General features: G+C 47.1%; 1 protein-coding gene across 1 annotated transcript; it reads right to left on the reverse strand.

Moving 5' to 3' along the window:
* Positions 1 to 59: 59 nt before the first annotated feature.
* Positions 60 to 7,453, reverse strand: LOC105284674 (probable cation-transporting ATPase 13A3). Its single transcript, XM_026968730.1, is given in 11 exon segments — positions 60 to 3,182; positions 3,292 to 3,473; positions 3,557 to 4,076; positions 4,163 to 5,117; positions 5,278 to 5,616; positions 5,725 to 5,929; positions 6,036 to 6,192; positions 6,267 to 6,419; positions 6,422 to 6,696; positions 6,787 to 6,871; positions 7,330 to 7,453. Coding segments are annotated over 11 exon segments (4,437 nt in total). The 3' UTR covers positions 60 to 1,740.
* Positions 7,454 to 13,052: the final 5,599 nt, after the last annotated feature.

Below are 13,052 nucleotides of genomic sequence, written 5' to 3' on the forward strand. Positions count from 1 at the left end.
AATTAATAAAAATTAATTTATAATTAAATCGAGAGAACAATAAGTATAAACAGTATTTACATTAAAAACATATTTTATTTGACAACTGCTACTTGTTAACACAAGCTATAACATCGCGCGTACATTGACGCGATTAAGTATCTATTTCCGTTGCGCACATATCCCGTAAGTACACATATTTATCTCGACATAATTACTTTAACAATACGTATCGGCTGCGACGAAAAGTGACAAGACTAGCTTATCGCTATGACCTTAGTCTATTTTAACATCGCAAAGTAATCAAGGTAACTATTACATTACATATAATACGTAATACGCATTTCGGCAGCCACCAGTCCCTTCGCATCGCGTCACACATCGTCCCCTTTTTATTGATCAACTTTCCCAATGTGGAATGATTTACGAGATGAGCGGTCGACAACGACCACAAATGTGTGTAATTGTGTGTCAATTATAATTGTCAGAAGTCGAATCTCATCGCTCATCGTAAAATGCAACGCGCGTAAAATTGTTAATTGTGCTGCTCGAATAAATACATGCGAATCAAACTCGGGGATAGGAAAAATGCGCCGAGAGACGAGCCGGGGTGCTCGGGGAGTAGCGGTTAGCCAACATTAATTTTCGTTCTAGCTAAATGTACTTTGGAGGATTAAGTTGCGAGACCACTCAAGCAATCGTTTTAACCGCCGCGATAAAAGACGGTATCATCGCGTCGAGTTGCTTTCGAGACTCTCGCACCGCTTTAAGATTCTGTGGTAACGCCAGAATCGTGTCTACGTGCATCTTAAAATCTACTGTGTTCCGCACACGGAGAATTCTGCTTCGAGCGGAATTAATATACAATTTTCCGTTTTCTAAGATAAATAACAATAATACTTTCTCGAGAGAGTCGTTCTCAAATACTATGAGAAGGAAGAGAAAGAGGACGAGGACAAAGGAGGACTGGGTCAAAAGGGACCCTGGCTTGAATCGATAAATAAGAATAAGCCGAAGCTGGAACGGCACAGTCAAGAGAGAGAAGTTATATATACATATATATCTGTACACACACACACACACACAAGAAGAATTAATGTTTAATTAATATGTAATTTAAACACGAGCACATTGCTAATATCTACATAACTCTGATGCTTATAAATTATACATTAATTAAATATCAATTCTCTAAAAACGGGAAAGAAACTGCTCTACGAGAAAACAGTGAAATAATCGAATAAAATCAATTATATAGAGATCGTTAATACAATGACCTAGCTAGTACAATGATCGAACAGCTGCATGGTGTGTGCTGCATGGTTCTAACATTCGGCTTATTCACATCACTCACATGGCTTAAGTAACGTTGTAAGTCATCAATAGTGCGGCAGACTAAATGCATCGGTTCAGAATTCGCCTGATCGGGAGATCAAATCGGCCGTCGTTCATTCCTGATAATATACATTTGATGACAATCAAGTATGTCTTGAATATCACAAGTACCGGACATGCAGGGAGAGCTTGTCACAGATCGAGATTACAAGGGCATCCGGTATCGAAAAGTGCTTCTTAAGTTACTTCTTTGCGTCACAATGGTCATGCTTCACCCTAAATGCGCCCATTTGCATTGGAGGTTGCGGAGAGGCTGTATATCGCGGGGGAAATACACCCTCCAGTAATACTCTGAATTAATTAGTCGTTTGACCGATTCTAAGATACTCAGCTACCTCTCGATCGATCTTTCGTGCGCTTCGATCCTCAGGACGGCAAGATATCTAGCTCGAGCACGCTCTGGGTGTTGTTGGGCGACGACACTTGGTCGTCGCTCTTGTGCACGAGGACGTCTTTAAAGTCCCTCAGCTTCTGCGGCTGGAGCGTCGCGTTGGGGTTCCTGGGCAGCGTGGCGATGGGATTGGTGTTGTGATTCATGTAGGGCTTTTCGTAGCGATCGATGCCGTTCTCCGATTCCGAATTGTGCCGTCGCTTTGTCGTCGTCTCGGCATTCGACTGCTTTGGCGACGCGTCGTCCTTGTCCTCGAAGCACGGCACTGTCTGCATCGACACGGTATTCCGGCAATCATCGAAGAGGGATCGGGGATTGAGAGTGACCTCGCGCGCGGAGCCGAAATGCTTGAAGCCAGCGCAGACCGGTGAGTCAGTGTTCATGAAGCTAGTATCGCCGGGAAGGCAGGGTTCAGTAACTCGTTTCTCGATCTTGATCTCAGTGACGTTCTGTCGGATCAGCAAGTCCGGTATGGTCTCTGGCTGCGGCTCATGCGAGATCGGCGGCCACTTGATGTCGCGCGCCATGTCGCGTTCGATCGCCAGGAATTTTCGCCGGGACTTGTCCACGTCGTGCCAACGGTAACGGAGCTTGCTGAACATGAGGTACTCTACGAACAGATACTCGATCAGTAATGAGATGACGAAGTTCATCACGCCGTAGCCGACTAGGATGAAGCGGAAGCCAAGATCGTCGGGCAGCACAAGCTCAAACCAATCGACGAGCTTCTTGAAGGGACACACTGCGAGGTAGATGGAGAACAGACTGAGGATCACGAAGGAGGAGAGTAGGCCGTAGTTGGTGAAGAGCGACTTTCTGTATGGCGGCCCTTTGGAGAACGCCACTGCCAAGATAATGTACTGCATGGAGCTGACGATGAAAACGGTGTAATTTTCCAAGCAGCCCACGTCGTCCTTGTTCTCGGCGACAGTCGCGTTGAACGGTACGAACCACGGCATCTGTTGTACATGCCACAAACTCATGTACTGGAAGATCGCGACGATCAGGAGTTGGGTAATCAAACTAAGTATTGGTGATGTGCTGATGAGGCTGTTGAGCGGCGCCATCTTCACTAGCGGGCCTTCGTAGGCTTGGGTACGACCAAAGAAGAAGGCAAATAGGGAAATGATGAAGAGATCGATGTACAGAAACTCGATGTCCGTCAGGTTGGACTCGATGCTGTAGAGAAGCATCACCGAGATGAATTGCGTGAGCGAGTAGGCAGCCATATACTTGAAGATGCCGAAAGAAGTCACCAGCGCGGCGCGACCCTCGCGTATCACCGTGAGAACGCAGGAAATGTTGGTTTCGCGGCTGGTGAACGGTGACGCGACGGAAGATTCTGTGTCTGACAAGGAGATGCCGGTGTGCGCTGCTTTCAATGCTCCGCAATCGTTAGCACCGTCTCCTACCATGGCTGTGAAAAAGTAAATTTCTTTATCAGATTAATTAAGCCTAACACCTTTAATCGCGTTTACTTTTTGCTTTGTATTTTTAAAAGATGCATATTGTACATTTGCACTCACCGACATAGTATCCTAAAGATTGCAGTTCTTGAACCAGTTGTTGCTTCTGGTCGGGCGACATCCTGGCAAAAATGGCACCGCGAGTAACCATCTTTGGTATCAGTTCTGGATAGTACTGCTTTATCAATGCCCACGTCTTCCCAGTCAATGCGAACACATACTTGCTCTTGGAATACTGTACGCTGCGATTATCAAAAACAGATTATAAGATACATTATCTTTATATTTTAATAAATCGCAATCTGGACAGAAGAGTAACACTTACTCATCCGATAGATAATTGATGTCATTTTCCAATTTGGTGTTGGCGAAGGAACCGCTTTCGACAGTCTCCAAACTAACCACGCTGTTCAGATCGGTCATCTCGCTAAGATCGGGTTGGCCGTTCGGCGAGGCGGGCGACGGTTGGCTGTCGCTCTTCGTGAAGTAGATCTGTGGCTTCAGCTGATTCTGTTGAGTTGTCGAGACAGCAATTACTGGCGTGCCCGGCTTCACGATGTCGCAGTCTCTGGCCACCGAAAGAGCGGTCAGCATATTATCGCCAGTCACCATCACTGTTTTGATGCAAGCAGTGTTCAATTCGGCGATTACTGGCGAGGTTTCGGGTTTCAATCTATTCTCCATAACTATAAGCGCCAAGAAAGTTAGATCCATCTCAGCAGCCTCGCGGCTTAAACGCTGCACCTTGGCGTAGGGAAGACGATTCAGAGATTTGTGCGCCAAGGCGATCACTCGGTAACCTTCGGATGTATACTCTTGTAGAACGGTCGCAAAGTCTGAAGGAACTGTAAGAAAAATAAGAGAAAAGAAAAAGATGTCAAAATTATAGTACTCTCGAAATTGTAGCTGCAAAAGTATTGTGAATACTCACTGGATTCTGCTTTCGAGAGACTGAGAATCATCTCCGGACTGCCTTTGCAGTATAGATCGTAGTGATTTGCGCCCAATGTTCTCGTGATTACGCTCATTCTCTGTAGGCTCGATGTGAAGGGAAACTGTCGAACGATACCCACTTCCAGTCCTTGCTCGCCCAAATCTGTCGCGGAATCGGTGAATGCAGCATCATGGAGGTTGTTGAGAGATATACCATCGATCACATCGGAAGATACGGAGTTTTGCCGGCTGAGCGTGCCGCACAGGTCGTATTGCGGTCTCTTGAGTAACTTGAAGTCCTTTGCTGGTCTGACGATCGTCGGGAAGAGCATGGAGAATTTTGATGTGTCGGACACGTCGGGTTCCTCCAACGTCCATCCGGTGGATTCGAACATTTTTAAATCCAGCGGGTCTCCCACCAACTGGTTATCAATTATGGTGATCCCATGGCACGTAACCATTCCAATAAGAACTTCCGATAGCGGCAAACTCGTGATATCCTTGACTGGGAATTGGAATTTCTTATCCGAAACACACACCACGCCCCACATGTCTAGTCCATCTTCCGTTAACGTTCCCGTTTTGTCGAAGCAAATGCAATCGATGGACCCGGACACGTTAATCGACCTCGGGCTCGTGCAATATATTTTCTTCTTTTCTAATCTACGCTGTGCCACGAGACGTCCGACCGTCATGGCGGCGGGTAACGCCGGAGGTACCACGATAGTGATGAGATCTAATGCTTGCAAGGCGATGTCACTGCTGTGAACGCCTCTCATGGCCTTTGTCACTATGGTATAAATGACGCCGATGCTGGCTATGCACGCTAACATCATTACAAACTTGTACGAGTCCTGCTCAAATTTGAAATCCACAGGTGGAGGATACATGATGGACCGCACTAGGCCGCCCTTGCTGGTGTTGAAACCCGTCCTGATAACCACCGCCAACACCTAGAGACGTCATTTAATTATTTCATTGCTTGTAAAATTGAGAAGAGTTGCAAAATTACAAAATGCATGCGGAATTATCAAAATGCAAAATGTAGAAATTGAGATATACATAACAGAAAAATTGTGTGTAAAGACAATACTTGAATCCTTCTCAAATTACCTTTTCGGTACCATAGTATCTTGTCTGGATAACTCTGGTACCGCAGAAGAGCGTGTGCCTGGCGTGTTCTTTGGTATTGTATATCACATCGTTCGAGGAAGGAACTGGTGTCTTCGTGACGGGCACGGATTCCCCCGTCAACATGGACTCGTTAAGAATGCAGTTGCCGGTCAACAATACGGCGTCGCATGGCATCAGGCATCCGTGAGATGGAATCACCAGGACATCGCCGGGTACCAAGCGTTCAGCGGGTACCGTCGCGGTGTGGCCGGTCGTGCGATCTCGCATAACGGTGGCGACGTCGGATGAATGTACCGTCGAACGCAGATTGTGTTGATTCTGAGCAGAAAAAGAAGATTGAATCAGCGAACAATTTGAGAACGTGATTGGTCGTAATACGACAGGCAAGAAAAAGATGGACGAGAATTAAGAGGAAGAGTGACTCACCCGTCGCGTCTGGAAAACTGCCATCATGATGCTGGCGCTCGACATCGCGAGAATGACCATGGCGTAGTAATAATAGTCGTCCGCGATCCACAGACAAAAACTGAACAATTGGAAGACGTAAAACGGATTGAGCACTTCGAGGCAAAGCAGCGTGAGTATGCTCTTCACAGGAATCACGATCTCGTTGTTACCGTAAACGTTACGCCTGTCAGAAGCGTAAATCATCCAATTAATTATACGTCGCAATAGCGGCGCCTTCTGACGTAGAATTCTCGCTAAGAGGCATTAGAGAATTGATATTGACTCTTTACCTAATGTACTGCTCTTGCGAGCTAAGACCTTGCGCTTGATGTAACGTGGACGTTGGAACATCGCTATCGAGGCCGCGCAGCTTCAAAAACTCTGATCTCTCCGGATCCCAGACATAGGTCAGCTTCTTGCAATTGAAGATCGTTATAGCCGGCATCTCTGAAAACATCTTGCATCTTACTAATCTTTTCTATACGATTGAAACGCGTGGAATGCTTTAATGATCCACTTACGTTTAAATTGACCGCCACACAGATGCACGGACAACATTGGAGGAGTTCCCTTGTCCTCCTTGATGGTTATCACACCACTCTCCCAAGGCTCATCAATCAGAGATTCTTCGTTAAAGGACTTCTTACTGCGGGAGAAAGAAATTACAAATACCGATCTAGCTGATGTTTAAATATTAGATGATACACGTTCGAGACTACTAACATAACTTCCTGAACGGTCAAGAATCTCAACTTCTTCACGTAGTAACTCGTGTGTTTTCCCTGAAACCTCTCCACCAGCAAAACGGTTTCTGCCTCTTCTAGGGAGGACTTGCAGTGGGTTGATAGAAGCATGAGATGAGGTACCCAATGAAAGACCAGCCTGAGAAGACCCCCGGTGATGGCAATTAGGAACCAGGTAATCAGAGTCCATGCGCGGCTTCTTTTGTAGCTGCAACGATAATAAGCATAGATAAGCGGATTGCACGAGCGCCTGATGGAATTAGCCACGCGGTTTCGTGACGCAACGCGATCAACTCACCCGTAAATTTCCATCTGATCCTCCTCACCAGGATTGACATAATCCACGCCATTCTTCAAGTGTTGAAGGCCATTAGCCCTGGTACCTGAAACGACGCCAGCTACGTTAGAACAAGTCGCCATTCGCACACCTGTTCGTTCACCACGTTCGTTCACCGATCGCGGACTTTGTTCGACTGACGCTTTCACCGTGGTTTCGTAAGATTTGGTTATTTTCAACGGGCAAATAGTACAGTGAGCACGAGTGAAGAAAGAAACGTGATTTCCGATGACAACGGCGACGAACGTCGTCGCTGGTAGCCTTTTTATAAGCTTCCCGACCGAATTACATCAAATTACAGGGAACAAGAGAGGACATGACTCGCACAATCCTCGCCAAGGATAATCGCGGTAAGATCAGTGAGATAAAATAGAACGACACGCATGTTCGTTCCAAGTGACAATGGTATCAATGATGTTGGAACAAATTTGTGAATAACGACGGACACCGGTGAACGAAGGACCTTGCGGTGTTACTCAGATTTTGTTTCTCTTTGCTCCTTACCCTCCAGCAGTTCTGTCTTTTGCTCGCGCTGGTGCTCGTTCGCGGTAGCCGTATTTCGGCTACCAAAGACATTGTAAGCATTTCTGGCGAAGCTCAGGTTCAGCTTGTTTGGTGTGGGCGGCATACTCGCGATTGAGAGAGCGCGGGTCAACCGAAAGCGAAGCGAAAAGAAAACGGAAACCAAAAGAAAACGGACAAAAATGATGGAACAAACGGAATTTTGTGCTGCTCCTTACGCTCACTTCTTTCCTCTTCCTTCCTTTCTTTCTTTATCGTCCTTAAATGTGGCGAATATACAATTCACAGAGGATCACTTCCCGTTGAAACTTTCCCTCGATCTGTCTCCCGCGCTACCTGCTGCCTTCACTACTACATATTACGTTAAAACTATCTTTAATGCCTAGTGAATTATTGTCCACGTGGCCGCTCCTCGAGGCCGCTTCGGGTCGCTCGACACGCGACCGGCTTTCGTCACTAGTCGTGATCAAAAGTTCAGCCGGGACGTAGAGACGCGAGGGCGAAGGAGGAAAGGCAAGAGAGGGTGCCGAAGACAATCGGTGAGCTGCGAGGTACGACGAGGTGCGGCGTCGCCGCTTGAACGGCTGTGCTCTTCTTCGGGATGTTAACCCCGTCTGCTACCGACACCGATTGCCCGCCATTTCGGGGCCTCTCTTCAAGATCCTCGCAGCGGGTCTCGGCGGCGCGTTCTCCGGCATCTGGCCGGCATCGAGCTGGCACGGACGACGCGACGACGAGGACGACGTTGACGTGGGCGTTGTCCTACCGATTTCGAGGACCGTCTCGAGGCTGCGCCAGTACCACGAACCGACAACGGTCGTCGAGTGAGCAGCAGGAGAACGAGGATGCTGACGAGAGAGTAGCGGCAGCTGGTGCTATCGTTTCGGACCTGCCCTCGGCTTCCTGAATTCGTGTCAGTCGCCGGGATCGGTGAGCTTTCGCCAGCCGATTCGTGGCGTGATCGTCGCCCGTTCACCCTCGCTCATGCCGCGTTTCCGGCACACCAGGTCCGAAACGCCCCTGCCTGCGGAGCCGCCTCGTAGCGGCCGCGGTTGCGGCTGCGGTGCTGACACTAGATCGCGATATCGGCTAGCCGATTTCTCCTTCGTCCCACCTTTTGCCCTCGAGGACGACGATCCGGGATCCCTGCGACCGCACGCGGCCGCTGCACCAGCTCCTACCGCCTCTCTTGTGTGCTCGTGCCTCCCTTGTGCTGCTCCTTGGCGCGATCGCAAATACATTACGGGTTATAGGAGTATCCGGGGTTTGCCGTCGGGACGTCTCGATCGGCAGGAAAGCTTGTGCGACAGCTCACACGGTTTCTCAAGCGCGCACTATGACACTCCGGGGAGTTTTTCCCTCGTCAAGACGAAACGACAAAATTATCGAACACCTTCAGATCACTTTGATCACCCTGATGAGCGACGTCGTCCTCTTCCCGATCGAATCGATCGATACGAGAAAGGCGGTTGCGTGACGCTACGGCGTAATGATAGTGCGTTCCAAGATTCCGCGAGTCACTGGTTTATTAATAGCCCACTGATTACGTCAACGGGCGACGTTTCGGTTTTCGGAGAACGAGGAACTCGCACACAGGCGGAAAAATAGAGAAAGAGAGATAGAAGGAGAAAGCCACCTCCACACACTACGGAGCAATCCGACCGATCCGGTCTTACACTTTCGTGAACACGATTGTTCTCGCGGGGGGCGGGGGAGACGAAGACTCCTTCTCGCCGCGCGATTCTTTCAGATGATCCGCTTAAACTCTTCACCCTCTTCGGGACTTCTAAGTACAGAGAACACGGTGCGATAGTTTGTGTCTAGCATTTTACTCATAGTGCCGGTACACGTTGCCGCCGCTGTTGCGTAGTGTTGCGTCCCGGTCACCCGCAAATTAGGAAACGGAAAAGAAAAAGCCACTCTCCTGCGAGAAGTCACTTTGCGCGCGGGTGTTTCCTCGACGCGGCGCTCATCCGTGGTTGCCGTCGCCACCGCACTCGAGAGTTGCTGCGCCTCGCCGAAGACACCTTCCGCAGCTGGCTACCTGGCCGGGTTCGTTCGCGTCGACACCGAGACAATTTGCAAAAACGTGCTCGCACTAAGATGGCGGCGCGGCGCCGTCGTTCCGGAATTCAGCTCCGAAATCTCCGCTGATTTCGCCTGACTGCTGACTGCGCAGCGAATTTTTTTCCCAACTGCTGATGAGTCGTGCGAGCGACCAACGAGCCACTTGTCCCAGGGGGAGGTCTTCCACCGTGTTAACACGCAATTGCACGCGTAGCCGTGCAGCGCGACGTGGAGCCGGGGTTTGCCTGCTCCGGGTAGCGACCAGCCTCTGAACGCGAGCGAATCGAAGAAATCGCTTGGCACCGAGACCGACCGAGAGGAAGACTTGCGCTTTGAGTCCCGCCAAGCTCGCTCGCAGGGATGTGCTTGGAAGGGGCGCCTTGCCGAGGGGCAGAAGGTCTCGGCTCCAATCGGTTCAACGCCCCGGCAACCCAACTGCTGGCCGCTTGCGGCTCCGTATATATTTCGTGCCGCCCGTATGATGAGAAACGCGGTCGATCGCGTTTCACGAGGCACGAGGCAGATAAGCTTTATCTGGCGGCCGCGCAGTAGTTTTTGAAACCGATCCACGCGATCGGGCAACAGAAAATTCAAACCGACTCTGTTACGCGCGCAAGAATATCGTGTATCGCGCGCAGCATATCTCGCCACCTTATCGCGACTCTTATCGCTCGTGGTGCATCATTAATTACCTTAAGTATCTTAATTGCTCCAATCTTTGTAGCCCATCTACAGTGTTTCACGCGCGCGCTTTGCTTCTGCGTCATTTACCGTTCCGCACCGGTCGGTCATCGTGCTTGACACGTTCTCTTTATGAATTCGTGTCCGATTAGCTCTGAACTGTGTAACGAGTGGACTTGAGTGGGCCTTGATATTACAGCTGGACTTAATAAATTATTACGTAACGATCGTCCTTGATCGTGCGGGACGCGATGGAGGCAAAGCCGCGCTACATTTCCCTTTTGCGTGGCTTCTGTCCTCGCGTAGCCGTACCTGGGGTACCCCTACCATCAGCTGCTCAACTGATGACGATTACGAGCGTCGGCATCGCCGCTGATGTCGACCATGACTCATTTTTTCGCGACCGAGTTTCCTCGTCGTTTTCCCGCTCTAATTACGGCCCTGATCCAATATCCGTTTTCCTGTTCGTCATAGTTCGGATCCCTTTCCGTTGCAAATATCATACGCGCTCCTCCATTTGTCCGCAGGTAGTTCCAGGCTCTGACCATATTAGCCCGTCTTCCCCGATCCATCCTCGTCTCTCTTCGTCTCGCACCCCGGCATCCCCTTGCTGTCCCCATCGCTCCCTCCTGTTCCCGCACGTCCCATAACGTCGTTGAAATATCGAACGAGCGGACCCTCGTGGTCTATACTTCGTTCTTGCTAACTCACTTGCTATCTCGACAACACGTGTCGGATCATCGGTGTTTCTATCACGATTATTTGAGGAGCTGCGCTCCTTAGCCGCACATGCTATAAGCAGCGTCGGAGTTATTCCTAGTTGAAGCAGTTTAGCGGCGTAATTTCATAAAATTTTTTGTTACAAATTTTTTAGAGATATTTTTATCTCCATTTTTATATAAAAAGGTTTACGTGTATTGTAAGTTTTTTCCTTTCTCTCTTTACTTACGTTAATATTTATATTAAAATGTTTATGAAAAATTATAATATTTATAAAATTTTTATATATAATTTTCCATTTTCTGCATTTACTGCATTTAATATTTTGTAATAATTTGCAACAAACGTTAATAAGAAGCGCAATCAGATTAGTGCCGATCAGAGATATTGTAAATGAAAAACATTGGCTATTGAAGACGTTCCAATGAACTTTGTTGAGTCACTTTGGCGTTTACAAAGAGAGTTTTTAAAGTATATCAGATAAGACCGAGCAAGCATTTGTATCCGCAGAAACACGTTGGGAGTACGATAAAATCGTTAAGTCACTTTTCACTGATTGCTTATCTGTACGTAGGATCATTTTTTGAAGAACTCCTAGAACTCCTTTACAGTCGCAATCGCGACATTCGAATTCCTCGGTGACCTCGTGATTAATCGATGATTAATCACGATTAAGCGAATGTACGCAAAGCGAACGGGTTTTATCATGGTGTAATTCACCCCACTGACAATGTAAGCGCAACAGAATAAAAAATAATTTCCTTGCGCATTTCTCAGAATCAAAATGAACAAATTCTTGGACGACATTCCTGGATAACAATTAAGCGCGCAGCTTTAATTGAAGCGCTAAACGGCATCAAGAGATCGTTAACGGTCATCGAAATGCCGCACGAAATACCGTTGGCAATTGAGCAATATTACTTTTGTCTAAGCGGTCGACTAATAAGGGATGTACGGGTCGAGGACAATGTCGTTCGGTGAATTTGTCGTCCAACTCAGCAATTCGACGTATGAAATATTAATGACAGCTCTTTTGTAATAGATTGCATGAACGTAAACGTATGGGACGGGAGTTACGCTGAATATGCAGTGGTGTCGAACGTTTAATTGAAAAAACGTCTTGCCAAAGGGACGTAAAATGCGCGCAAGGGTCGCTCGAACACGACATCTCGCCTGGAGAACGCGCGCATGTAGTTATGGCCAGCATAGAATTAATCTGCTTTTCATTTTTAATTTTTCAGTTAAAATTTAAAATTTTTCATTCACTTCAATCAAGATTACGTTTCCTTAGCCTCGTGTCGTCGCGCCATAATCTAAAATGTCAAATAGGATCACTGGTGCTTATGTAAAGTTACGAGTACCTTACGAGATGATTACTTTATAATGTGCACGCATGCCGCACACGAATCTTGCGCGACTGGTTAACGGCGGTTTCTTTTTCTCTCTAAAGCACCAAGAAAAATCGACGGAGCGAGAGGAATATTTATATAATTTTGCGCAATTTACATTCGATGCGAAGACACATCTACATAGTCATTAGCATGACTATGTAGATGTATAATAAGCTTCTACTTGTTGCAATATTAAAATGTCTTACGATGTAAGCATACAAAGGGAACTTACGTTAAAGACAAAAGTCAATAACGCGTTAGATTTTAATGCAAATCTTCTACCTAAATTTTTAATGTTACATTGTGTACTTTGAACGGTAATCAAGTTGTTTTTAAGATTTGAAGAAGCTGTTTTGCAGCAAATTGTCAAGTATTATACCAGGCTTATCAGATTCGATTATATCGGTGTCGATATGCTTAGTCGAAGCAATTGTACATCAAACTTCAGGATTTCTTACCAAAATACAAGCTTAATACTCGCGTTGTTAAAATAATTACGTTTATCCTGCCATGATCTTTGAACATGATCTATTATTATCGCTCCTAATTCATCAAAAGCACAAGTACTTCCAGATGATGTTGCGTTAAACTGCACGTACTGGCTAAGGATAAGGAGATTTAACATTTGATAGCAGGCTGAATGGTTTACCAAGTGCGCAGTATGATAACTACGGACTGGTAACTTATTCAGATGGTTACGATATGGAACTGTACTTTCTAAATTGTAAATTGTGTTTTGCAAGTCTATTCTCGTAAGTAAAAAAAACAAAACAAATTCGACTGAAAATCAGTACACGCAAAGTGTGACATTTCGATGCCTGTTCGCTATTATATTATATTAAAAAT

The sequence above is a fragment of the Ooceraea biroi genome, chromosome 4 (genome assembly GCF_003672135.1).
Source record: "Ooceraea biroi isolate clonal line C1 chromosome 4, Obir_v5.4, whole genome shotgun sequence".
Classification (NCBI taxonomy): domain Eukaryota; kingdom Metazoa; phylum Arthropoda; class Insecta; order Hymenoptera; family Formicidae; genus Ooceraea; species Ooceraea biroi.